This window comes from Thalia democratica, chromosome 4 (genome assembly GCF_965202585.1).
Source record: "Thalia democratica chromosome 4, ktThaDemo2.hap1.1, whole genome shotgun sequence".
Lineage (NCBI taxonomy): Eukaryota > Metazoa > Chordata > Thaliacea > Salpida > Salpidae > Thalia > Thalia democratica.
The window spans coordinates 55,265,523-55,291,086 of record NC_139168.1 but is presented as its reverse complement, the minus strand read 5'-3'; the positions used below and the strand labels follow the sequence as shown (position 1 = coordinate 55,291,086).

The window sequence follows — 25,564 nt, the reverse complement described above, 5'->3', positions numbered from 1 at the left end:
AAGTAAAAACTCTCTAAACTTATATACTTTTATAAAGTTAGAAAATACAAAAACTATTCAACATAAAAAAGTTTTAATCTTTAATATTGTAAAAAAAATAATAAAAATTATGAATAACGAAGCCTACATAAAAGTAGTTATAAACAAAATTACTTTTTATTTTGGGTAGAAAACGTACAAATAAAAAGCATCAATATAGAGTTTATCAGAATTTTAAGCATTGTTAAAATTAATACAATACTTAACAACTTAACAACTTAACTTTTTCTATACAAATTTAACTTATACTTCGTAAAAAAATCATTAATAACTTTAAACTTATGTACAAAAGCCAAATAAATCTAAGCGCTATGTAAAATGAAACCTTTGACAAAGCAAAAACTAAACTAGGACTTAAAAACTAAATTACAATTTAAGCGAAATAAAGTCTTTAAAAACTGCAAAACATTTGTTACTCGTTAAATGTATAGTAAAATAAAATTTACTAAGTTTAATTTTCAAAATATAGATGGAAGTGTATTTTGAGAAAAAATTGAAGAATTGTTTTTCAGATATTCAATCGTCCGATTTAAGACTATCAAAAAATGTTGAAAAAAAAGTTGACTATTTCGCGAAAGTTGCATAGTTTGTATTTTGAAAAATCTCTTGTAAGATACGTCAATTATATTCCTGAAGCCTGAATCATTTTTTTCTAAAGTTACAAGTTTCACGTTCTCGCTTTACAACTTCATTAAGCCATTCATTACGTTTAACTTTATACTCTTGCACGCCTGTGTCTGGTATGTAACGGTTCCATTTCGATAAAACCTTTTTCTCACACCCAGCTATCAAACGATCTGAATTTTTTGGGACTGCTTTAATTGGATAAGAAGGATATTGTATTAGGTTATCTTCACAAAAATTTAGTGGTTGCTTAAATTCTTTAACAAATTTATTACCTAGAAGATTTAAATATTTTGGCTCATTCAAACTAGTTAAAAAATTTTGGCTATAGAGACTATTATTTAAAACACTTCTCTTATTCTTATCAAGGTAAGCAAAGATACCAGTATTAGGCTTTATCAGCTCTTCGATGTTAATATCAGATTTTAGTTTTGTGTCTGCAAAGTTTTGCTTACTTTTTTTTTCACATCGAAAATATAGTTGTTCTTTTAAAGATATGAAATCATTACATGTATCATTTTCATGGTGTGTTCTAAAGTTGTTCAATTGATGCATTCTTTGTAAACCGGAATTTCCATCAGGACTGAAAAAAGCATTATTTATATTTTCTAATACTAAATGATTTAACTTTTTCTCATTATAACTTTCATTGGTCATCTGGATTTTGTTGGCATTACATTCCGGATACAGGCTTTGAGCGTTACTAAAAGAATTTATTTTGTTTTTGTAATGACATTGAAACTCACTAGAAGAATATTTTTCAAAACTGTTTTTCAAATTTATGTTTTTATATTTTTCAGAGTTTAACATCTCTTGGTTTTTACACTGATTTTTTTTTTTTAGACTAGCTCTATTTGTTAAACAATCATAAAAATGTTTTTTGTTTTTTTTTTGTTTTGTGTATGTACTACCTTTAGAACTATATTGGTTAGAAGAACTGTCTTGTAAATTGTTTAGTATTTGACTAGTAACTAAAAAAGATTCATTGTTTGAAACGTGTTGATTTTTCTTTAAAATTACATCTTTGTTTATGTCGTCTAACTTATGTTTATAAAAAATTGCATCTGATTTTGAATTGTTAGATAAATTGGACAAACTTCTTTTCCCAAAGGTAAAATGACAATTTTTAACATGATTCTCTTTACTTTCAATAAAATCTTTACATGTAATTGAATCCTCAACACATATATCTGTTTTATTAGTTATCAAAAAAGGTTGCTTTTCATGATTACTACTGCTAAATACTGATCTTGGTGATAAGTTTTTTCTTTCTATTTCCATTTCAACTTTATTTGTAGAAAGTAAAGTGGTGTTTTCGCTTGTAAAAATCTCTGGTGTTTTAGGTAAAAATTTACCAACTTTTCTTAAAACTTGACCTGTTCTTGTGTAGTTTTGTGTTCTATCTTTTTTTTCTTTGTTTATTTTGCGCTTTAAATTATGACCTTTTTCACATTGTAAAAAGTTAGGGCAATTTAAAGAAGTTTTATCTCTAAAAACATGGTTTTTACCACTACAGCTTATGTTTACTAAGGATTTTGTTTGACTCATAGTGTTCTTAATTTTTTGTTTTGTAGTTGAAAATTTTAAATTTTTAAGTTCTTCATATGACAAACATTTTTTTGATGTACATAAGTTACTTGAAAAATTAAGTTCGTAGCTCTGATTACTTCTAAAGTTCTCTATCTCACAGATCGAATCATCGTTTAGAAAAAAATTTGGGACTATGGATTCATGAATACTTTTTTCATGTAACTGTGCTGTTGCTATAGTATCAAATAACTCTTCTGTCGTGCTTTCTTGACTAAAAGTTGTAAATACATCAGATAGTTCTTTATCCGTATGTACTTTTTCTAAATCATAGAAAAATTCTTTATATAAATCTTTATCTTTATAAATAACTTCTTTTTTATTTGAATCAATATGGGAACTTTTTACAGTACTTGTGATAGTTTTGGAAAAATTATTTTCATTCAGAAAATTTTGTGGTCCTTTCAAAGTAAAATTTGTTGAATAATTTTTGACCTTTAAAGTTTTTGATGGAATACAACTGTCTTTAAATCGTGTTCTACCAGTTAAATAATTTTTAGAAGCCTCGAAGTTTTTAAAAGTTAGATCTTCTAAAAATATATCTTTACCAACAGAACTTAAATTCTTAGACTTATAATTTGATTTAACTTCATTGTTATAATTTTGCAAAGGCTGTTTGTTATCAGCTGTTTCAAAATAAGAATTAAACCTACTATTAAGAGATCTCAAAGCATTTTCAGATTTCAAAGAATAATAACTAGACACTAGTTTTTTAGATAACATGGAGTCTGAAAGTTTATAAAGGTTATCGTCATAATTATTTTTATTATTTCCAGCTGACCATATAGGTGATAACTTATCAATTTTTACATCAGGTTTTAATTTTGTATAACAACTTAAATTGTTCAGTAAATCATTATCAAAAATATTTAAAAACATTTTGTTCATTTTTAAAATTTCATCGTCAACGCAACCTTTACAGAAATGGTTACTTAAGTTAAATTTGTGTTTACTTTTTCCCAGTTCTTTTCCATGTTCTTCAAGTTTTTTTGTCATACATTTATCAACATTTAAATATTTTGTTTTCAATACAGTTGAAGAGGTTAACTTCCAACCTTTACTTAAATTTATTATACTAGGAGTCAAATTTTCTTTAATATTACCTACTCTAGCTTTAAAATTTTTTAAACCAACATTGTCATTCAACGAGTAAATTTTAACTCCGCAGTTACTTTTGCTTTGTATAAATGGTAGATTTTTTTCAATAATCATGAAGTGTTTTTTTTTTAATTTTTTTGAAACAAATGAACTATTTAGTTTTAAATAATTACTAAATTTATCTCTAAACTCGATTTTTAGGTTAAAATCGTTTAAATTTAAAACTTGTTCACAATTGCATAATGCACTATGTTGAGTTGTTTGCAATTGATTTAATACTTTATTTTCACATTGAAAATGATTAACGGATTTTTCTTTAAAATTAACGCTGTCTTTAATTTTTTTCACTTCGACTTCTTGATTAAAAAATGAGTTTTTTACTTTAAAATTCAAACGAGGTGGATATCCAATACTCTCAGATGATAAGTTAATACTATCTTGAGTGGTTTTCAACTTATGGGTAGTTTTTGTTTCATCAGATTTGAAGTTGAACATAGTTTCATTTTGAACTTCATTTAATAAGTAATCAATTACCTTTCTAACAATAGTGTTTATATTTACATATCTTTTTACATCTTGTGACTGTTTAGTTTTACAATCAGTTGAGCAAATAAGGAGTAATTCTTTGCAGTCGGTATCTTGTGTATTTTCTTTAAACCTGTGTAATGGAAAACGATTGATTGTTTATTATAAAATTAAATGATTATAACAGGGGTCGACAGCCTTTTATAAGTAAGAGGTCGGATTTACTAGAGTCTTTGGCGGATAAAACTTTTAGATAAAGTTCTTCTCCTGTCGCCCTAATTTTCAAAATTTCTGCTGAACTATAAAATAAAACTCATTAAAATCAATATTGTAATGAAATTATCAATGAATAAGAACTGATAGTTACTCACAATTCAATTAACAGCTGATTTTTTTAATATTTCATATAAAAGAACTTAAATTTGCTTGTTTTCACAAGTTGTTTCATTTATACGTCGCAGGGATTTCTGCTTGGTGCGCAGGATCTGATCTGTAAGTCATAGTTTACCGACCCCTGTATTATTAAGATTAGTTTATATACAATAATATATAATCGTACCGACTCCACAAGTCTTAAAGTAAACATACTTTGTACAATACTATTTAAAAAAACATCACAATGATTTTTTTTTATTATAAATTTAAAATATATATCTGTTTTATTTCAAAATTGTTTTAAGGTCGAAATGTAAATTAGCAAACGTTTTGCAGAGATCTTTAGAAAAAACTTTTGCAAAACTTGCTCAGACTATATAATTTCTAACAGAAACTGTTAAAAATTTCGTACATGTGTACAACGAATATAGAATAAGTCAGATAAATCAAATATATCCAATTTTAAAATAAAATGTAATGACAGGGGTCGACAGTCTTTTATAAGTCGCAGACCCGTTTTTTTTTACAAAAATTTAGTCAGGACTGCAACAAAAAAAAATTTGCTGGCTGCAGTTATTTATAATAGTAGTATTTATCGCTATAAAAACACGATTTAAAATTCTTAATGAGATAAAGTAAGCAGTAGTAAGGGTTTAGTAATTCATAGTTGTTTGATCAGGGTTGCCATAAGTTTTTGAAAATTCCTTCAATGTTTTCTGAATTTCTTCAAGGTGTTTTAAAGTACAACTTTTTTTAATTCATTTAGATATAAAATTAATTTTTAAGTAAAAACCTGTACTAAATGGTAAACAATATAAAAAATGTATAGTAAAGCTTCATTAATTTTTTTTTAAGTAAATGATACAAAAAAACCTTCTATGTGATATATATTACACGTGTTTAATCGAAATTTTATTAATTTACATGTCAATGTAATCTAAAATTCTATGTTTTTCTAAGCTTTTTAGTAATTTTTTCGGAAATCCAGGTTTTTTACATATTTCTCAAGTTCCAGTTATTTTTGGCCTTGTAGCTTTTTGAATATTCTTGCGTAGTGTTTTAAAACTTTCTGCGCAGTTTTTGAATATTCTTGATTTAAATGTTAAAACTGTCGTCGCAGCTTTTTGTTTAAAGCGAGTGCGCTTTGCAGTTGCAGGTTTAATCGCTTTTCGTTCTGGCTAATTATCATTGTTGGCAAAAATAGTTACAATTAATTACAATTAAAACAAACGCTCTTTATTTTGTTTATTGAACAAAAAAAACGTTCAAAAAGTTTGGTCCAAGGACCTGGTGCACGAAAAAACCTTTCGGTTATCGAGTCATACACCGAAACAGTTTAACGTCATGTCCAGGACTTTTTGTTCTAGCAGACACTTTTTAGATTATTTATGAACAAGATTTCACTGTTTTTTTAGAATTGTGTATTGTTTGACTTAGTAACAAACAAGACCTAGAGAAACGTTACCAAAACGTGTTTCGGTCTAGTTGTGATCGTCACTTAGATTGTATTTTAGCTATTATACGCGTTCAGCTTTCGTTGTTTTTAAATCTGTTCCTCAACATTGCACTTATATTGTAGTACACTGACTTAAGTAAAAACCAATGAGAAACGAAAGCAAGTGCGTCTCGATACACTTTTTAGCTTTCATTGGTCGCTTACAACCGTTTTTTTTTTTTTGAGGACTACACTTCTACAGTGGGTTAATTGACCCCTGTAAGAACCGCCAAAAAACTAAAGCAAGTGTATATTGGTTTGTATCTATTTCCAGCTTTAGTTGTTTTTTTTTACACGTGTTTCTATTGTAGTTCAACTAAAGCGGACTTTTATACGTTTTATACGCTTCAGGTCTTAGCTCTGACTTCAGTAAAAATTGCTGAGAACTGTAAACAAACGCTAATACATTGTTGCCCTGCAAACAAACAGTCGAGCTCTGACTTGCACGTGTGTGAATGTTATTTTTATCGTTTTTTTGTTAAATTGTAAAATAAATTATGGGTGCTGAATTTATATTTTCAATATTATGTGTAGAACGTTGTAAATTTTTATATTGATAGTATTAGTGTATCGTATTTTGTTATATAGTAAGTTAATATAGTAAGGTATACGTATAAGTCACTAAGATTAAATTAAGGATTTACTTTCTAGTCTATATAAAATCATAAATCAGGCTATATTTTAGAATCATTATAGACTAAGTTAAATAAGTACTATACAGCTCATAATAAAAGTTATATATACGTTACATCAAATTACATTATCAGACAACTATTTAAACTTAGATAATTACAGACTAGTTTAGTAACTAGTGAGATATTTATCTTTTATTAAGTTATGAGTACTACTAGTAATAACCGAAAACGCTCTAACCTTCTAGCCTTTCAAAGCTAGTTTTTAAGTTCTAGTTTCGGCCGAAAGACATCAGGTACTAGTAGGCATACTCGTAAAATTAATCCAAAGCTAAATACAGTTCCTGACCAACACAATGTGTTATCAGACGATACTGTAATAGCAGAGGATTATAGCCTAAATTGTGAAATTATAGGCTTTTCTAGGATTCCAGGTTTATTGCAGCCCTGTTTAACAGAGCCTAACTTTACTAGTTTACTATCATATCTAACCCGATTAGTAAAAATTTTTTGTTTCTTAAATTTATTTTAATCAGTATTTATTTTAAAAACACAATCTAATCTAAACAAAGTTGTTCTTATATTGAAATACAGTATACTTTGTTTTAACAAAACTTAATGTTTATATAGTTTTAAATAAATTTCAGATAAATAACAAATAATTTTCAGATATAATTCAGATTCATTTTGACAAAATAATAGTTCTTTGTGACCTTTTATTTTTACTATACCTAAAGCATATTTCAAATTTCCCACAACTGTACTTAAGACCTATCATTTTGCCATCATTTCAAAACCGAGATATCTAGTGCAAGATCCAAAATTTGGTTTATTGGGCCAGATTTACATGCTCACGGGGCGCTGTTATATCTTTCGCATGCCGTATTTTCAAACATTAGTGGGCCGGTCATTTTCACTATAAGGGCAGGGTCCGGCCCTCATGCTGTATGTTGTCCATCCCTACTCTAACTGTTAAGTCTATTGTAATAATTACAATCAATCGTTTTCAGTCAACAATACAAAAAATTGCTAACCATTTTAATATGAAAGTTATGGTAAATATTACCACAAAAAGTTTGGAAAACTACTAAAACGACTTGTAGATCAAGTACAAACAAAAGTTATCTTGCGAGAAGTGCAGCAGAGACAGATATATCAACGTCCAAAAAGTTGTAGGCACAGCAATAAACATAAAAAATATCACCAATAGTTTTCATGAACTTTTAAATATTAAACAACGCTTTGTTGGGAATATTTGTTAACTTTTAAACTTGAAAAAAAAATCAAAAATAATTATACAATGGATTTTAAGTTACAATATTACATAAAAATTAAGACAGCGGAGACTACCGCCAAAAATAATTGATTTATGTTATGAAAAATAAACTTATATACGTATATATACTTTTATTTGTGTATAATCCTTACCTATTACTGTTAGAATTATCTATTTTTATATTTTTGTTATTTGTGGGTTTGAAACACTCTGTGTCACATAGACGTGAAAAACTTTTTTTTGATATAATGTCTGCATTTGAAGACTTCTGTAAAAACAAAAATTAGTGGTATTTTACTAGAATACAATGTTTAATATAATGGTACAGGTTATAGTCTACCCAGATATAACAATAGTTAATGATTGTTTTTAAATACAAAAAGCAACCAGTAATTTAATAAATCAGTAGTAAAACTGCTATGTTGTATATATACTGATAATAGACATAAAAATATATTTGAAGATATATATTTCTAAGTCTATAAAAAAACTAATTTTATGATATTATTCAAAAAACATTTCAATTTACTAGGACTATTTTATTTTTGATATCTTATTTTAAGCAATTAATAAATTAAATTCTTACCGTATTAGACTGTAGCATATCTTTTACTTTGGAATTTTTCAAATGAGTATTATCATTTGTGTTATTCTGGTTTGATATAAGAACATGCTTAGTAGTTGGGGCACTTAAAAGTCTGCGAAGAAATAAGTTAAAATTTAAACAGGTGTCAATACTTGGTTGTAACTCTTATATATACTAAATAAAACTATGAAATAGTGTTCAAATTAATTGTTAAATATGTAAATAGTAAATCTTTACGATAAATAGTTTCTCATGTATGTACAAGTCAAAAAGCATTATATTACTTGTTTTAAAATATTATTACTCTTTATAAATATTATTAATTTTTTTATTTAAATATTCAAACATGAGATTTTATTTAGGATACCTTCCATTTATTTGAACAAAAACTTTTCACAGGATTATTTAACAACAATGTGAAAACTTATTTTATTTATAATAATTTGCAAAAATTTAATCTAATATAAATTCTAGTAAAACATTTAATACTTAGAAAGATCGGTAATTAACAGCGTAAATTTTTTTATTAAAACATATTAACTGATATAACAATGAAAAATTTAATTCAAGGATATGATTAAATATATCAAATAAACAGCTTGTCAAAAAATTTTTGAAATTTTTTTATTGGTTTTCTGAATTTCTTCCAGGTTTTTTAAAGTACAAGTTTGTAGGTCCATTTTTAGTATAAAATTAAATTTAAATTAAAAAACTTTCATAAATAGTATAAAAAAACTAAAAATATATTTTAATCCTAATTCAAATTTGTTTTATAATAAATAAAATTCTAAATAATACAAAAAAAAATTTAAATCAAAGACTTTTTGTATCTATTATAAATTTCATTATTAATTATTTTATTTTGAAAATTGTTTATAACTCTAGTCTTTTTTAAGGTTTTTTTTCAGTTTTTTTTCAAACTCCATGTTTTTTCAGGATTCCAGGTTTTTTGGAAACCAAGAAATAAATTATAAATATGAGTGTAAAAAATAAAACCAATAAAAACTAGTTCATTCGATAATTTAAAAACTACTTTTTAGAAGCATGATAAACGCTACTATTATCATCACTGTCATCAGAAGATATATTGCTAGTCCATATAGAACTGGTTTTCTTATTTGATGCTTTAATCTCTTTCTAAATTTCAAACACTTTTTTAACTTATAAAATATTTATGAAATTTTAACAAGCAAAAAGTTAAAATTTTTAAGTTATAATAAGCATAATAATAAAAAAATAACACATATTTTTCTAAGGATTTTACAGTAAAACTAGACTTGAAATAAAGACAAAACTTTTATAATAACTACCTCGTTCAATATAACTTGTGACTTGGAGTAATTAGAAGACTCAAATACTGTTGTTGTTCTTCTAGGTACTACAAAACCTGACCGCTTTACTTTTTTAACTTTACTTTTGAAAAAGGGAATCAATTTTGGCTCAGTTTCCTTTATGTAAAATTTTTATAATTTAACACTATTATTAGACTGTTTTACTATAAATATATTTTTTGGTAAATAATTAAAATTTTACAAGATTTTATTGGAAAAATTTATGAGTGACGCCATGCATTTATGAGTATGGGGAATATGGTAAAAACTAGAGAGCTTTGCCGGGATAGTCCAAACACTTCAAACTAGAACTGTTAACTTTTGGGTTATCTGATGAAGTTTTTAATTACCAGCTAAAGCATTCTAAGAACACCATTGCTTAAAAAGTAAATCAAAACTATTAAACAGTCTTCTAAAACATGGCAACAAATGTATCTAACGAAGAATATCCTGTCAAAAAAGCAGTCTACAAACCACGAGTTTTTCAAAGCAGATTATCTTTCAGTGTTAATAAAAAATCACAATTAAAAATAGAATTTATAAAAGCTAAACAATTCTATGTTTTAAAAACGTACTACTATAAAAACAAGCAGGAAGGAAAAGTCTAGTATAAAACTTCGACTTCTGGCAATAACTGACTATCCTGTCAGTATTTATATATATCAGGGTTGCCACAGATCAATCTGAAAAAAAATTCCAGACTTTTTTTTTTTTATTTTCCTGAACTATCTTAATCAAATTTTTAACTTCAACTTATTCTTAAATACATTATCAAACACTTGTAACTATTTAAAGCAATCAATCTTATATTTCCTCTTATCATTTAGTATAAAATCTGTAACAAATAAATCTACTCTTATTTATTGTAAAAACTTAAGTTGTTCTTCAAAAAAATTCAAATAAAAAAACTCAAGCATGGCATATACCTCTTTTATAACTTATTTTATAAATTTAAACAACTTTAAAAAGTACAAAGAGGTAAAGTGTACACATAAACTTGTTAATACATAAAATACATAACTTTTGGGAACGAGTCTAAATTGCACCAGAACAAAATAGCACGAGTGCACAAAATTGCACGAAGCTAAATTTGCACGAAGCCAAATTTGCACTAGGGCACAAAATTGCATGAGGGAACAAAATGCACGAAGACAATTTTGCACCAAGGGTCAATTTTGCACGAGTTACATTTTTGCACGTAAGTAAAAAAATAAACAGAAAAAAAAGAAAAATTAATCAAAAAAAGTTATAAAAAAGTTACTGACCGAGGGTAAGAGTTAGGGGTAACAGTGGTAGTAAAAAGAAAAAATAAAATTACTTATAAAAAATTATTAAAAAAAATTTTTAATTTAAAATAAAATAAAAAGCTACCGACCCAGGGTAAGGGTTTTGGGTAACAGTGATAGTATTAAAACAAAAAAAAATACAAAAAATAAATGAAAAATAGTTGAAAAAATAAAAAGTTAATTAAATAAAAAATAACCTACTGACCGAGGGCAAGGGGTAACAGTGATAGTAAATTATTTTTAAAAAAATGAATAATTAAACAAAAACTTAACCCGTGCAAAATTTTCTTCGTACTAAATTGTCTGCTCGTGCAAAAGTGACCCTTCGTGCCAAAGCATCTTTGTGAAATTTTATCTTCGTGCAATTTTATCCCCTCGTGCAATTTTGTGCACTCGTGCAATTTTGTCCCCTCGTGCAATTTTGTACCCTCGTGCAATTTAGACAGCTACCCTAAACTTTGTGCCTGATTAAAAATAACTTAGTTATTTATTTAAACAAAAAACACCTTGATTCAAAAATTCTGCAAGATAAACTTTTGTGTCTATATCACAATTTCACTATGTAAGTATCCTTGCCACAGATCATCAATACTAAAAAGCATACAAAAATGCTTGTTCAAGTAGGGTATCTGTTCAATGGGTAGAAGTCAAATATCCCCGAAGGTACACTTTTGCACAAAGGCTCACTTTTACACGAGGGTCACTTTTGTACGAGGGGTCACTTTTGCACAGGTTGGTTTTTTAATTGTTTATCAAATCTAATTATTTAATTTATTTAACAAAAGGGTTGATCATGCCAATTCGATCATCAGACCAGCTTGTGGTCTGATGATCGAATTGGCATGATCAACCCTTTTGTTAAATTTGAGCTTGTCTCACGGCAAACGGAAGTCCGGACTTATTCTGCAGACTTTCGCCGATTTTGTTGATTAAATTATTTAATTTTATATTTTTACTATCACAGTTACCCCTAACCCTTACCTTCGGTCAGTAATTTATTTTTCTTCTTTTTTTTTCTTTTTTTTTTTTTGTTAATTTTTTGTTTATTTTATCTTTATTGGTAATTTTTATTAGTTATTATTTCTTCTTTTATTTTTTTGTGACTGTTACTTCTAACACTTACCCTCAGTAGATACCTTTTTTTTTTTGAAGTGTTTTCTATATTTAATTTTTACTCTTGTGCAAAAATGAACCTTTGTGCAAAAGTGACCCTTTGTGCAAAAGTGTCCTTTTGTGTATATTTGACCCTTTATGCATATTTGACCGCTCCTCTGTTCAATAAATTAATATAAAAACTTTACAGTTTTATTATTTTACTCATCTTCAACAGATGAAGGCATAGGAAAATTTGTAATTTTGTAAATTTCTAGAAAAAATTTGTAATTTTAATCTGACTTTTGAATATTTCTAATTATTTTTTTACCATTTGAAGGCTTTTAAAAATAAGGAATTTATGTAAGATTTATTTAAAGAGACAAAATCTGACGTTTTTTCAAATTTTGTCAAACTTCCTGACTTTTCCTGACTTTGTTCAAAAACACCCATTTTTCCTGACACTTTCTGACTTTTGTCTTTTTTTTTTCTTGACTTTTCCTGACGTAGTGGCAACCATGATATATATTTATTTATTTATTATTCGTGAGACTTGGACTGTACGAAGATATTATACAGTTCTTACTAGACTTAGAGGGTTAAGACTAAGACCGTAAAACAAAATTAAACAGCCTTATTAGAAAAACCAATGCCGAACTTTAAAAAAACCAAACTTTAAAACGATCTATGTAATGGCAACACTGCAGTTAGCAATGCACGTTTGATTGAAGATAACTTTTTTCTTAAACAAAGCAACAGTTACTGCACAGGTTTACAACAAATTACTACTTGGACTTTGATAAGCTTTTTCACTGAACTTGAAAAAAAAAACTTACTTTTAACAAGATGACTTTCATCAGTTTATGAAAAAAAAACATTTTAACATTAACTGAAAGAAGCGGGTCAATGTCATAGTCCTATAACCGCAAGATTTCAAGACATTTTATAAATACTTAAACAAATAACTTTTTGTAACAAACAAGAGTACCTAATGTTTTTAACAAGTATACAATTACTTAATTGACAGATAAATGCAACAAAAAATATGCAAAGTAATTAAGTATTGACTTAATGCGCTTCAAGCAATTAATGTAGAAAAACGATATAATTTATTCAGAATTTATATAAATATATAATGCATCTTGTTTTTTACTTGAATATAAATAGGTTTGTCATAAAAATATGTCATTTATTTACATAATTAAACCATCTTTAAAGATAGTAGACGGAAAAATTTATAATTAAATAAAGATATGAAATACTATCAACTTTCTATATAAAACCGTGATTAAAGATACTAATTTTGAAAGTTTTGCAGTGTTCAATTTATTAATGGTTGCCACAGATCAAGCTGAGAAAAATTTCCTGACTTTTCCTGACTTTTCAAATCAAACTATTATTTTAAACAAACTATTCTAAAATACATAATCTAACACTTGAAACTATATAAAGCTTTCATTCTAATTTCAATACAGGTTAAAACAACAGTTTTTTTTGCAGAATTCAATCATCGAACTTCCATTACATCACTTGAACCATCTGTGTATGATTGATGTATTTGCAATAAACAGCTCTATCAGCATGTATATTTGTATTATTACCTTGTAAACACAGCTTGTCTGAAAAAAGACACGATTTTGTAGCATTTACTAGCATACATGCATGTATCTAAATAAACGAAACGACATATAAGGAACTTTTACAATTAAAACCTTAAATTAATAACGAACTTTCACAACTAAAATCTTAAAACAATAACGAACTTTTACAGTTGAAACCTTGAAACAATAAAGTACACATTTTTTTAGAATTTCCTAGCATAAATGTATCTAAATAAACGAAACGACATATATGTACTTTTACAGTTTAAACCTTAAATTAATAACGAACTTCACAACTAAAACCTGAAAAAATAACGAACTTTTACAATTTAAACCTTAAACAATAAAGAACTTAATCTTTTAGAACTTTTGAAAAACTTTAGTCAGGCTTAGTATAAAAGTTGTAACCTAGAAGGTAAAAATATATAATAATAATAAATACATACTTAAAACATGTTTTACTTATATAAATTGTTAACTTAGTTTAATAAAATACTACGCAAACTATTTAACATAAACTCCTTAAACTAAAATTCAATTATAAAGAATATACTTAAGTAACTGTAAAAAATTACATAAAAAAGTAAACATATTTCCTCTTATCATTTAGTATAAAGTTTGTAACAAATAAATATACTCTTATTTTTCTTCCATACATCATCACCCGATAAGATTAAAAAGTCAACGTTTAGATTGATGTCTGATATCGGTTTTTAAATAACTTAAGAAATAGAAGCGCAAATAACAAATTTTTTAGATGTTACTTCAAATTTATCTTATAATACTTACCGTCCGTACCGTAAACCGAATTCTTTATTAAACTTTATTAATGTTAACTCTAACCACCCTCATAATGTAAAAAAAATTCTCTCAGTAATGACACAAAAACGTTTAAGTACCCTCTCTTCGAATGAAAGGATATTTAACGAAATAAAAGCACCGTACGAAACTGAAATAAAAAATCGAGATTTTAAATGTAAATAATGAAATAGAAAATATGAAAAGTTAGATGTAGATAAAAACGCAAAAAACCGCGTAACCGACATATAATCAAGGTATAATCCTCCATATTACTCTTCAGTTAATATAAACTTAGGTAAAGAATTTTTAAAGCTAGTCGATAAACACTTCCCCGATAGCCACTTTTATCATAAAATTTTTAATAGAAAGACAGTTAAAATTTCTTATAGTTGCATGAGTAATGTTAAAACTTTAATACAATCGCACAACAAAACAGTAATTTCAAACTTTAAAAACAAACATATCAAAGCTAATACAAATAATAATTCTAGTAATAAAGTTAGTAATAACTTAGATATATATAATATATTAATTATACTAATCATATTAATAATAACAGTAATAATAAAAATAAAAAATTTAATAGTAGTGATAATAACAGTAGTAATGATGATAATCCTAATAGTGGTAATTTTAATTATGGTAACAATAATGAAAAACATATTAAAACTTTAAACATAAAAGATATAAGCTGTAATGATAATTTTAATATTAATGATAATGAAAATATTCATATCAATAGTACTATCAATAGTGTAGATTATAATAATCAAAGTATTAATAATAACAGTAATAATAAAAATAAAAATTTTAATAGTAGTGATAATAACAGTAGTAATGATGATAAGCATAATAGTGGTAATTTTAATTATGGTAACAATAATGAAAAACATATTAAAACTTTAAACATAAAAGATATAAGCTGTAATGATAATTTTAATATTAATGATAATGAAAATATTCATATCAATAGTACTATCAATAGTGTAGATTATAATAATCAACGTATAACTAGAAGTGTTGCTAAAATGATAAAAGAAAACTTAGAACAAGTAAGTGATAATAGCGCCAAAAGTATAAGTAAAATGCATAACAATAAAACTATAAATAAATATTCAAAACCAACTAAGCCTAATAGTGATAAGTTAAGTAATATGCCTAAAACATGTAATTGCCGTAAAACAAATAAAGATAACTGCCCATTAAAAGGTAATTGTTTAATTAAAAATGCAATTTATAAAATTAAAGTTGAAAGTAAGGACCCTGATAAAATTTATATTGGAAGTACAGCAGGTAGTTTCAAAGATAGATATGCTAACCATAAACATTTTTTTTAAAATATAAATAAAAAACAAAGCACGCGGTTATCGGATTATGTTTGGAGCTTTTTTCACAGGTACGGTAAAAGGCCAACATGAAGTAAAGTATTGTATCAAAAATCTAACATGCATCCAACGGAGTAAGAAGAATTTATCCAACTTGCAATACAGAAAGAGCAGTAATTGCAGCAGAAGATAAAGACCTACTGAACAAGCGGCAAGATTTATCAAATATTTGTCCCAACAACCGACGATTCTACTTTAAATAACTCTGTCTACTTTTGCACTTATTTATTTCACAACATTCAGATATACAATCTCAAACACTTACAAGTTTAATACTTCATGTTTTTAAGCTGCATAAATTATTAATTAATTTGTTAAATTTATTATGACGTAACATTTCTGCACAACTTAATTTAATTTTCATTTTTAAAAACTTGCCTATTTTTAGAGCTTTTTTGAGGTTAGTGTGTGCTTTTATTAAATTTGTAATTTTTGTAGATAATTTATATTTTTATGTTTTTATTCCAAACTTTGTTTTTAAACCATAAAGTTCGTTTATATTATTACTCACATAAACACTATACATAATTATACATGGTTTTTTTCTAATGTGTGTTAATATTTTATAGACTCCGTAGATCTGTTCTTAAATTTATTTGAAAGCAGTGAAACGCCGTTAATCGGAATAAATTTTTGACACAAAAACATCTTAATCTCGGCATATACCTCTCTAATAACTTATTTTATAAATTTAACAACTTTGAAAAAATTATAAAGAGGTAAAGTATACACATCAGTTTGTTACATAAAATACTAAAATAACTGCTTAATTATAAAGAACTCGATTATTAAAAAAAAACAAAAACACTTTGATTCTAAAATTATGCTAGATAAACGTTTGTGTATATATCACAGTTTCACTATGGAAGTGTCCTTGCTACAGATCATCAATAATAAAAAGCTTACAAAATCTGCTCGTTCAAGTAGGGTTGTTGTTCAATATGTTAATAGAAAAATTTTGCAGTTTTATAAAGAATATTTTACTAATTTATACCAGATGAAGGCATTGTAAATTAAATAATTTTGTAAATTTCTAGGAAAATTTGGGAATTTTTTTCCGACTTTAAAGGATTTTAAATTAATTTTTACCATTTGAAGGCTTTGGAAAATAAGGAGTTTTGTAAATTTAAACTGACTAAATCTGACTTTTTTTAAATTTTATCAAATTTTCTAACTTTCCCTGACTTTTTTTGAAAACTCCCTATTTTTTCCTCCCTTTTGTCATTTTTTTAAATTTTTCCAGACTTTTCCTGATTTCCTGACTTTTCCTGACCATGTGGCAACTCTGTTTATTTTAGTTGGCGGGCCAGATGTGGAATATTTAGTCATTAGCGGACAGAAGCATTGCAATTTAATTTAATTCACGAAAACTTATTAAGCTAAGACCCCCCACTCTTAAACTGTAACAAAATTAGTGTTGTACCGGAATCACTATCTGGGTCCAGATCCGGCCGGATATTGCCATTTTTGTCTGATCTTGATATGAAAAAAAGATGCGGATCCGATTCCGGCCGGATCTTGACTTTAAAAAAAGGTTCGGATCCGGTTCTGGCCGGATCCTAACAGAGATCCGGCCGGATCTCCTTAGTAAAAAAGACCATACAAAAAAGTATTTTTTCAAAAACAAGCCTTTTGTAAATTAAAAAGATTCATTTTTGTCAGTTAAATTTAAACACCTACCGTGATTGGCTCATTTTGTACACATGACTAATTTACATTTTATTACATTTAAACTATGAAATAAACTTTTCAGAAATTTTACTCTTTACCTATGTTGTAAAATTAAAAACTTTACTACCAAATTGTCAACCTTATGGCTACTTGTTCTACTGACTATAAGATTAAAGTAATTTTTTCAGTTTTTAAAAACCTCATTCTGACTCAGGCTAGTTTATACTCACTCTAGCTAGTTTTTTTTTTGACTTAAACAGTGGCAACCCTGCTAGTTAACAAAATTTAGGGAATTTTTGAAAATCTTAGGCTGCCTCAGGCTAGTTTAGTTTTTTATAAAAACTCAGGCTAGTTTAAAGATTTTTTGAAAAACTCAGGCTAGTTTTCTTTTAGATTTCGAATGAGTTTGAGCTGATCCAGTTTTCAATAATTTGTGATTTTCTAGTTAATTTTGTTCAAGAACTTGATTTCAGATTGTTAATTGTAAATATTACCTATAGTTGTCAACCTTGTGGCTAGCTGTTCTACTTATTATTAGATTAAAGTTTTTTTTTTCTGTTTTCAAAAACCTCATTCTGACTCAGGCTAGTTTATACTCACTTTACAGGGTTCCCATATCCCTAGATTTCTCTAGATATCCCTAGATTTCTCTAGATATCCCTAGATTTTTGCAATTATCAAAAAAAACCTAAATTTGAAATTGAAAAAATCATGAATTTCCCTAGATTTCTCTAGATTTTACTTTTTTTTTAGTGCTGGACCAATTTTTATGAAATATATATATAATATAACATAATTGACATAATATGACTCACTATCTGGGTCTGGATCCAGCCGGATATTGCCATTTTTGTCTAATATCCGGATCCGGCCGGATCTTGATATTTAAAAAATATCCGGGTGCGGTTCCGGCTGGATCCTAATTTAAAAAAAAAATCCAGATTCGGGTCCGGCCAGATCCTAATTTAAAAAAAAAGTCCGAAAATTGTGGGTCAGGTACATCACTAAACAAAATTGATGCTCTATTTCATAGTTTTAAAAGAATGCGAAATAAGCTAAAACAGTCGAGAAAATAAACAACACTTTAAATTTCTTTAAACAATTTTTTTTATTTAAAAAGGAGTTTTGACTTTCAATAAATTTAAAATATATATCTTAGAAAAAAATCAACTATTTAAACTTTTTAAATCTTACTTGCTTAAGAGGAAATTTATTTATCTCTGCTGTTGAAAATGAATCTTCTGTCTTGACATCAATTTTTTCTTCTTCAACTTGAATCAAATATTTGTCACTTTCTAAATCTATGCCATTCTTTACAACCTAGTATATGAAAAACTTATAAAAAAAATTAAACCAGTAAGCCGCAAAAATATAACAAAATAATCAAACAAAACTTGATACTTTATATATATTATCAAGTTTTAAAAACTATGTGAATAATTTTATTTTTAGAGTTTATAGTGTTTTGGGGAGCCAATTGTGTCTAACCCGCGATCATTTATAACCCAATCAGATTTGACCAGATCATTTTAATTGTTTATTAATATAACAAGTCCAAGAGTAATCAAATCTCATCTAGTTATTCTTACAAGGTTGCCACTTGTTTTTTCAAATTTTTTTTTAGGTTTTCCAAATTTCTTCCAGGTTTTAAAAAGTACACATTTTTGGGCCTATTTTTAGTTTCAAGTTAGTTTCTTTTTAAGATACTGTGTTAAATAGTATAAAAATATTGAAAAGATACTTTTAAGTTACTTTAAATGTGTTTTTAATAAAAAAAAATTTTAATGATGACAAAAAATCTTAATTATATGATAGATTTTTTGTGTCAAATCAAAATTTTACAACTGAAAATGTTAAAATTATTAAAAATTCCAGGTTTTTCCAGGTTATATTAGCCTAAATTGTCAAATTCCAGGTTTTTTTAAGGTTTTTCCAGGTTTCCAGGTAAAGTGGCAACCCTGTTCTTATAAGGTTTAGTTAAGGGCATAAAAGGGTTCCGACATTTTTTTTCACTAAAAATAACATTAGATCTTATATAAAAGCTTGAAGTACAAACTACAAGCCAGTTTTTATAGAATAAAAAAATATTATTTAACTTTTAAGATTTTTTATTTTTTATAAACATTTTCCGATTTAAGCCTATGGAACGTAAATTTTTTGTGATTAATTTTCTCAGAAACTTTAAAAATCACTAAAAACCTATCTTATCCTTCATCTTTTAAGCTAGAGACCTCAAACTTTCGGGAAACGTTCCTTTCATAGTTTAAAATACTTTGAATGTTGGAATTTTAAAAATATTAAAAAATAAAAATTTTAGATTAAAAAAGAATAAAAATAGTTTTTTTTTTAAAAACTTTATTTTTGAAAATTAAAAAAATTCTGAATTCAATCTTTTTAAAATTTAATAATACACTTTCATTACATAATAATACAGATTCTATTTGAATAAGATTTATTTAAGCACTGACGAGGTCTTTGACCGAAACTTAGTTTGCAAAATAAATTTTTGAAAGAATAAATATATTACTTCTCCTCCAGCAGTTGAGATCTCTCTATTTGTTTTCTTAAAACCAAAACATATAATAATACACTTTCTGTTAAAATTTGAGGAAGATTGCTTAAAAAATTAAGGAGATAGGTTTTTAGTGAGATGATTATTTTTCCTGCTTTTAGTTTGCACCTTTCATTAGAAACCTATTGAGGTCACCGACTTTGATCGCTCATATCTCAAAAATTACTATGAACTTTTTCAATCAGTAAAATATGTCTGATATAAAATAAGATTAACTTTTAAAAATCAAGGTGGAACCCCCTATGCCCTTAATCTAATTCTGCATTTTAACTCTTTATAAGTTTCAATGTGTAGCTTCACTGAAACTTCCTTAGTTTAATTTGTTTTTTTTTTTTGTCTGATAACAAAACTAACCAGTGCCCAGTAGGCTGGCAAGTAGCCATTGACCATTTTAGTGACTTAAAAATTAAACTAAGAAATTTAGTTGTTTAGTTGTTTAGAGCTGAGCTTCCTCTCTAAAAAACTGGGTTTGGTTCTATTCTGCTTTAAGTATTTTAAAAGTTATGTAAGCTTAAGTTTAGCAAATTTTTGCTGTTTTGAAGTACAAACATAAATTGTAAAAACTTCAAATTTAGGTGAAAATTAAGGCCTACAGCAATTGCTAAAAATTCCTCAAAAGCTTTTATGCAAAATTATTTTTAAGATTTTTTTTTCTTTTCGTTGGTTTAGTGCTAATTAAAAAAAGATAAAAGTTCTTTGAAATTTTATAAAGAAAAGTTTATTTTTTCTCATTTAAATACCGCTATTCTTTCTAAAATTTCATTGGTGTATTTAGGGCAATATAGGGTATTTTTATGAGAGAATATCTCAGTTGCCTAATGCTGAAATATATTCTTCTGTTTTATGTTTTAGCAAATATGACAAAGATTTTATATAATAATGTAACTTGTTTTAAATCAAACAATTTAAAGTTCTCGACTTAAATGTCTTTAAGGAGATTTATATCCAATATTTATTTCAACAGTTTATTACAAGCAAAACAATGTTTCACTCCTATACTTGCATATAGGAGATCCTCAGTTGTTGTAAATAGGTCTGAAAAAAATTTTTTGAACAAAATAAATGGAAGTGAAACAAAAATAAAAACTAAAAACTAATGGTTTAAGAGCAAAAATAAATCTTAACTATACTAAACTTAAGTAAAAAATTTTTTTAGACCTATTTACAACAACTGAGGATCTCCTATATGCAAGTATAGGAGTGAAACATTGTTTTGCTTGTAATAAACTGTTGAAATAAATACTGAAAGATTTTATATACAAATTTTTTTTAATATATTACAGTGCTTCCTCGCTAATCCGGCCAAGTTGGGCAAGATTTTTTTTTTAATACGGCCGGATTTGCCTTTAGCCGGATAAGAACAAAATATCGCTTTTTTTACAAATTATCTACCTTAGTTATATTATGAATGTATATAACAAAACGTACTATAAAATTTCTGTTAATTTAATTTATTTTACTTTATTCAAAGTAAAAAGAATTAAAACAGACAAAACTAAACGAAACAAAATTTTATAAGTTCAAAATTAATGGAAAAAAAACTACACTGTTAACACTTTATTAAATTAAGATTTTTTTTTGAAAAAAGAAAGAATGGAAGATTGTTTTACAGTGCTTTCTCGTTTCTTAGCAGAAAACTCACGAAATTGGATGAGTTTTGACACATCTTCAGGTGTGGCTTCTCGTTGGCAACGATAGTAAGCTAAGTAATCGTCCATTTTCTGCATGGCTTCAGAATGAGAAAATGGACACTTGGAATGCTGGGAAACACGAATTTCATCTTCAACAACTTCAACAGCCTCTATTTCGTTATCCCCAGTAACCAGTTCAACAATTCCTTGCTCGTCCATATGCTCATATCCAGGACCATCGCAACTCATCCATCTTTGAATATCATCTTATGTAAATGTGATATTTAATCTCGCAAATTGCTGTACAAACTCGTTGTCTTGATTTTTTTCTGAAGGGTCTATGTCTTGCATGGAAGAGCTTTGCTGTAATGGCATTAATTTCTTCCATGAGTTTCTAATGAAAGAATGCTTTACCATACCCCAAGCAGATGAAACGGTGTTGACAACTTTTGTCATGTCGATTCTTTTTAAAAAATCTTCAATTGTGTAAGTTGATTGCGATATAAGATCTCTAAGAATCGACTTTCTATAAACCCTTTTTATGGACTAGAGTACACCTTGATCCATTGGTTGTACGAGTGAAGTAACGTTTGGAGGCAGAAACTTTGCAGTGATTTTTCTATCAGCTGATACAAGTTCGTCCTCACTAGGATGAGCAGAACAATTGTCAAGGAACAAAATTGCCTTCTTTTCTTGCCCAAGTTCACTTAGTCTTTGTTTTGTTTCGGGAACAAAACAGTTAAAAAACCAATCGCGAAAAATGTCACAATCGACCCAAGCATTTTTTTGACTACGACAACTGGCAGCGCTTCCTTGTTGAGGTTACGGAAACAACGCGGGTTTTTAGCATTTCCAATTAACAAAAAAGGTAGCTTTATTGTGCCACTTGCATTAGCACATGCGTTTATTGTTACCCTGTCCTTTGCTTTCTTCGTTCCATCTGGCCGGTCGTTAACTGAAGCTAATGTATGACCAGGCAACATTCTGAAGTATAACCCAGTTTCATCGCAGTTAAAAATTTGGTGTTTAGAATGAGCTCAGTTATTACAGAAAACTCATTTATGAATTTATTAGCAGCCGAAATATCTGCACTTAATTTTTCGCCACATATTTTAAGATTACGCAAGCTAAATCTCCTGCAAAACCTCCATTGAAACCCCGTACTTGCTGAAAAGGGCCTTGAGTGTTCACCGTAAATTAAACGATGGAACTCGGAGGCTTTTTCTAATAGTATTGGGCCAGTTATTGGACAACCCTTTTCACGTTCCTGACGAAACCAAATGTAAAGGGCGCTGTCTAGCTTGTCAAAGACGCCTCCCTCTACTTTTTTTGCCGTTTTAGCAGCTTCAATTAGTCCCAGCTCCTCCTTTTCGGCTTTAAACTTTTTGAACTTTTCTTTGCCTCTCAAAATGTCATTTAAAGTTGACTTACCAATGTTAAACTGGCTCATTATAACAGCTTTAGGCACATTATTGTTTGCCATTTCGTAAACTTTTAACTTGTTTTAATTATTAGTTGAACGCTTTTTCGTTTCTTTGCTGTCTTATCCATGTTTTAACCAGATATGTTGATTGTAGTATATTAAAGTGTAACTTGCTTAGCAAAGACAGAAAAAATGCAAAGGAATAATAAACAAGTTTGTAACAACTGAGCGGGAAAAGTATGAAAAAAAAACTTAAGATTATACAAATGATACTTTATTATGACGTATCAATATATTGCTTGCATACTTATAAAACGTAAATTGAATACTTTTTCGAAGTAAAATGAAATTAAACGCTAAAAACGCTAAAGTAAATAAGTCGACTTTTCGACTAAAACCGGCCGGATTAGCAAGGAACCGGATTAGCGAGGACCGGATTAGCGAGGAAGCACTGTATTAGGAATATAACTATTTTCTGTAATTTTTTGCAAGCAATTTTTGATAAAAACTAGGAAGAATTTTGAGTAGTTTTTAAACTGTGAAAGTTGAAAACTTGTTAGGTTTAAACTTACACAACTTCTTAAATACTTGAAGCACAAAAATAATAAAACCAATTTTGAAACAAAGAAACCAAGTTCAGTCTAACTGTGTTTACACTTGGTTTGGATTTTTATTCTGCAAAGTTATTCTAATATAGTCAATGGCGGCTATCATGAAATACTTTCAAAAATATTAAAATGTTAAGAAACTTATGGCATAAATATAAAAAAACTACTTTTTTGTTCAAATATACTGCTGATATTTGTCTGTTTGTTTCATCACATAGAAAAGCTCGATTTCCACCAACAGGAACTGTTAAAACTCCGTCTTGCCAAACTTTTTTCTTTTTTGTTTTTTGATGAGTGTACAAAACCTTAAGAAAAAAAGAGCAAATTGAAAATTTCAATTTATTTCATTTATATATTCAACTAGATTACACAATAAATCTTTGCACAATATTTTTTTTTTGAAAAAAACATTTGTTAAAAAATTCATTTAAGAATTTCAAAAACCATTATAATTGTATTAATTTTTTTTTATCAAAGTAAAACTAAATTTTTTTTTATTTTTTTTTTTTAATGTTGTAAAAGATTACAAATGAAAAACAATACCAGTTTCCTATTGTACATAACTTATAAATATTGTTATGTATATTAACTTATGTAAGTATATAACTTTAAAAATCTACCTTGAACTTTCTCTTCATTTCTCATAAAAGGTTCCTATTAAGTTTGTGAAAAGTTTTATTTGTTTTAATATCAAACCTTTAAAAAGTGTATTTATATTTTAAAGTTACAAATTTAAAAAAACATTTGTATTTTTATCAAGTTACAATTATATACAGCATTTATATTTATTTGAAAAAAATATTCATATACTATATTATAGAAAATTACATTTATTCATTTCAAGTCATAGAATGAAAAGTATAATTTAAATTTAAATAAAATAAAAATGAAAATAACAAAATTTTGGAAAATTTTTTGCAAGTAATGTTATTCAGTTTAGTAGATTATTTTATCTTAGTTAAATAGTTATAACTAAAAATTAGACATCAAAACCCTGTTTTGTGTCTATAATGTTTATGAGCATATTTATAGTTATTTATACAATGTTTTGAGAAAGTAGGATCTTTGTGAAGTTGCATAGAGCATTTTTCTTCATAATTTGCTTGAAATTTTTAGGGCACACTGAAAAATGAGTCTTATTGTTTTATGTTTTCATATCTTCTGATATCTTAATGTTATTTTTAGGATATACAAGACTAAATGAGGGCATAGAAGGGTAAACAATTTTTCAGAAAAACTTGTCTTTATATCAAATAATTAGTTAAACTTAGTGAAGTTGCTTTTTACTGCTTGTTAAAATTCCAAGTAAATTTTAAGAAATAAGCAACAAAAGTTAGAGAGTTCAATAGGTTTTTAATGGGAGGCACTAAATAAAATAAAACAAAAATAAGCTAAAGACTAAAAATCTATGTCCTCCTTGTTTCAAATCTTTTTCAGAGTAATCTTTGATAATTTTTTAAAACAGCAACAAACCTGATTTATAAATGTTTAACTTAAAGTTACTATTAATTAAGAAAACTTGTTGTTTTTTCAAAAAACTGCTTCCTACACGTTATTTATAATGTTAAATAGAACATTTTCTGAGAACTTGAAGTAAGTTACTTAAAAATAAAAGAGGATTTTTTAGAAAATCTTGAAAAATCTAGGGAAAAGTTTTAAATAAGAAACTGATTCTCACATTTGTTTTATTTTTCAAAAAAAATTCAAGCATTTGTATTGAAAAACCCAGAAAATTTATAACTATTATATAAATTTAGTAGAATAGATCAAATTTTTATAAAGAAAAAATTTACACTTCATTATTTTACTCAAAAACTTTTTTGTTAATAAAAGTTCATAAGTTTTTAAGCTTAAGAAACTGACAAGAACCGACATAGTGCAAATACCTTCAAAATAACTGGTTTTCCTAAACTTTATTATCAATGT

The 25,564-nt window shown here is 26.9% G+C and overlaps 1 protein-coding gene across 1 annotated transcript in view; it reads right to left on the bottom strand.

The window, feature by feature from the left end:
- Positions 1-24,331, bottom strand: part of LOC145833450 (uncharacterized) — a 48,399-nt gene extending 24,068 nt beyond the window's left edge. Inside the window, exons 1-7 of the mRNA XM_082940627.1 lie at positions 24,259-24,331; positions 23,806-23,943; positions 18,599-18,724; positions 9,548-9,685; positions 9,271-9,374; positions 8,238-8,349; positions 7,804-7,919 (exon numbers count right to left, since the gene is read on the bottom strand). Of these exons, the coding sequence (XP_082796753.1) occupies positions 7,804-7,919; positions 8,238-8,349; positions 9,271-9,374; positions 9,548-9,685; positions 18,599-18,724; positions 23,806-23,943; positions 24,259-24,276 (752 nt within the window). The 5' untranslated portion in view covers positions 24,277-24,331. The remainder of the gene's footprint in view (positions 1-7,803; positions 7,920-8,237; positions 8,350-9,270; positions 9,375-9,547; positions 9,686-18,598; positions 18,725-23,805; positions 23,944-24,258) is intronic.
- Between the last annotated feature and the right edge of the window lie 1,233 nt (positions 24,332-25,564).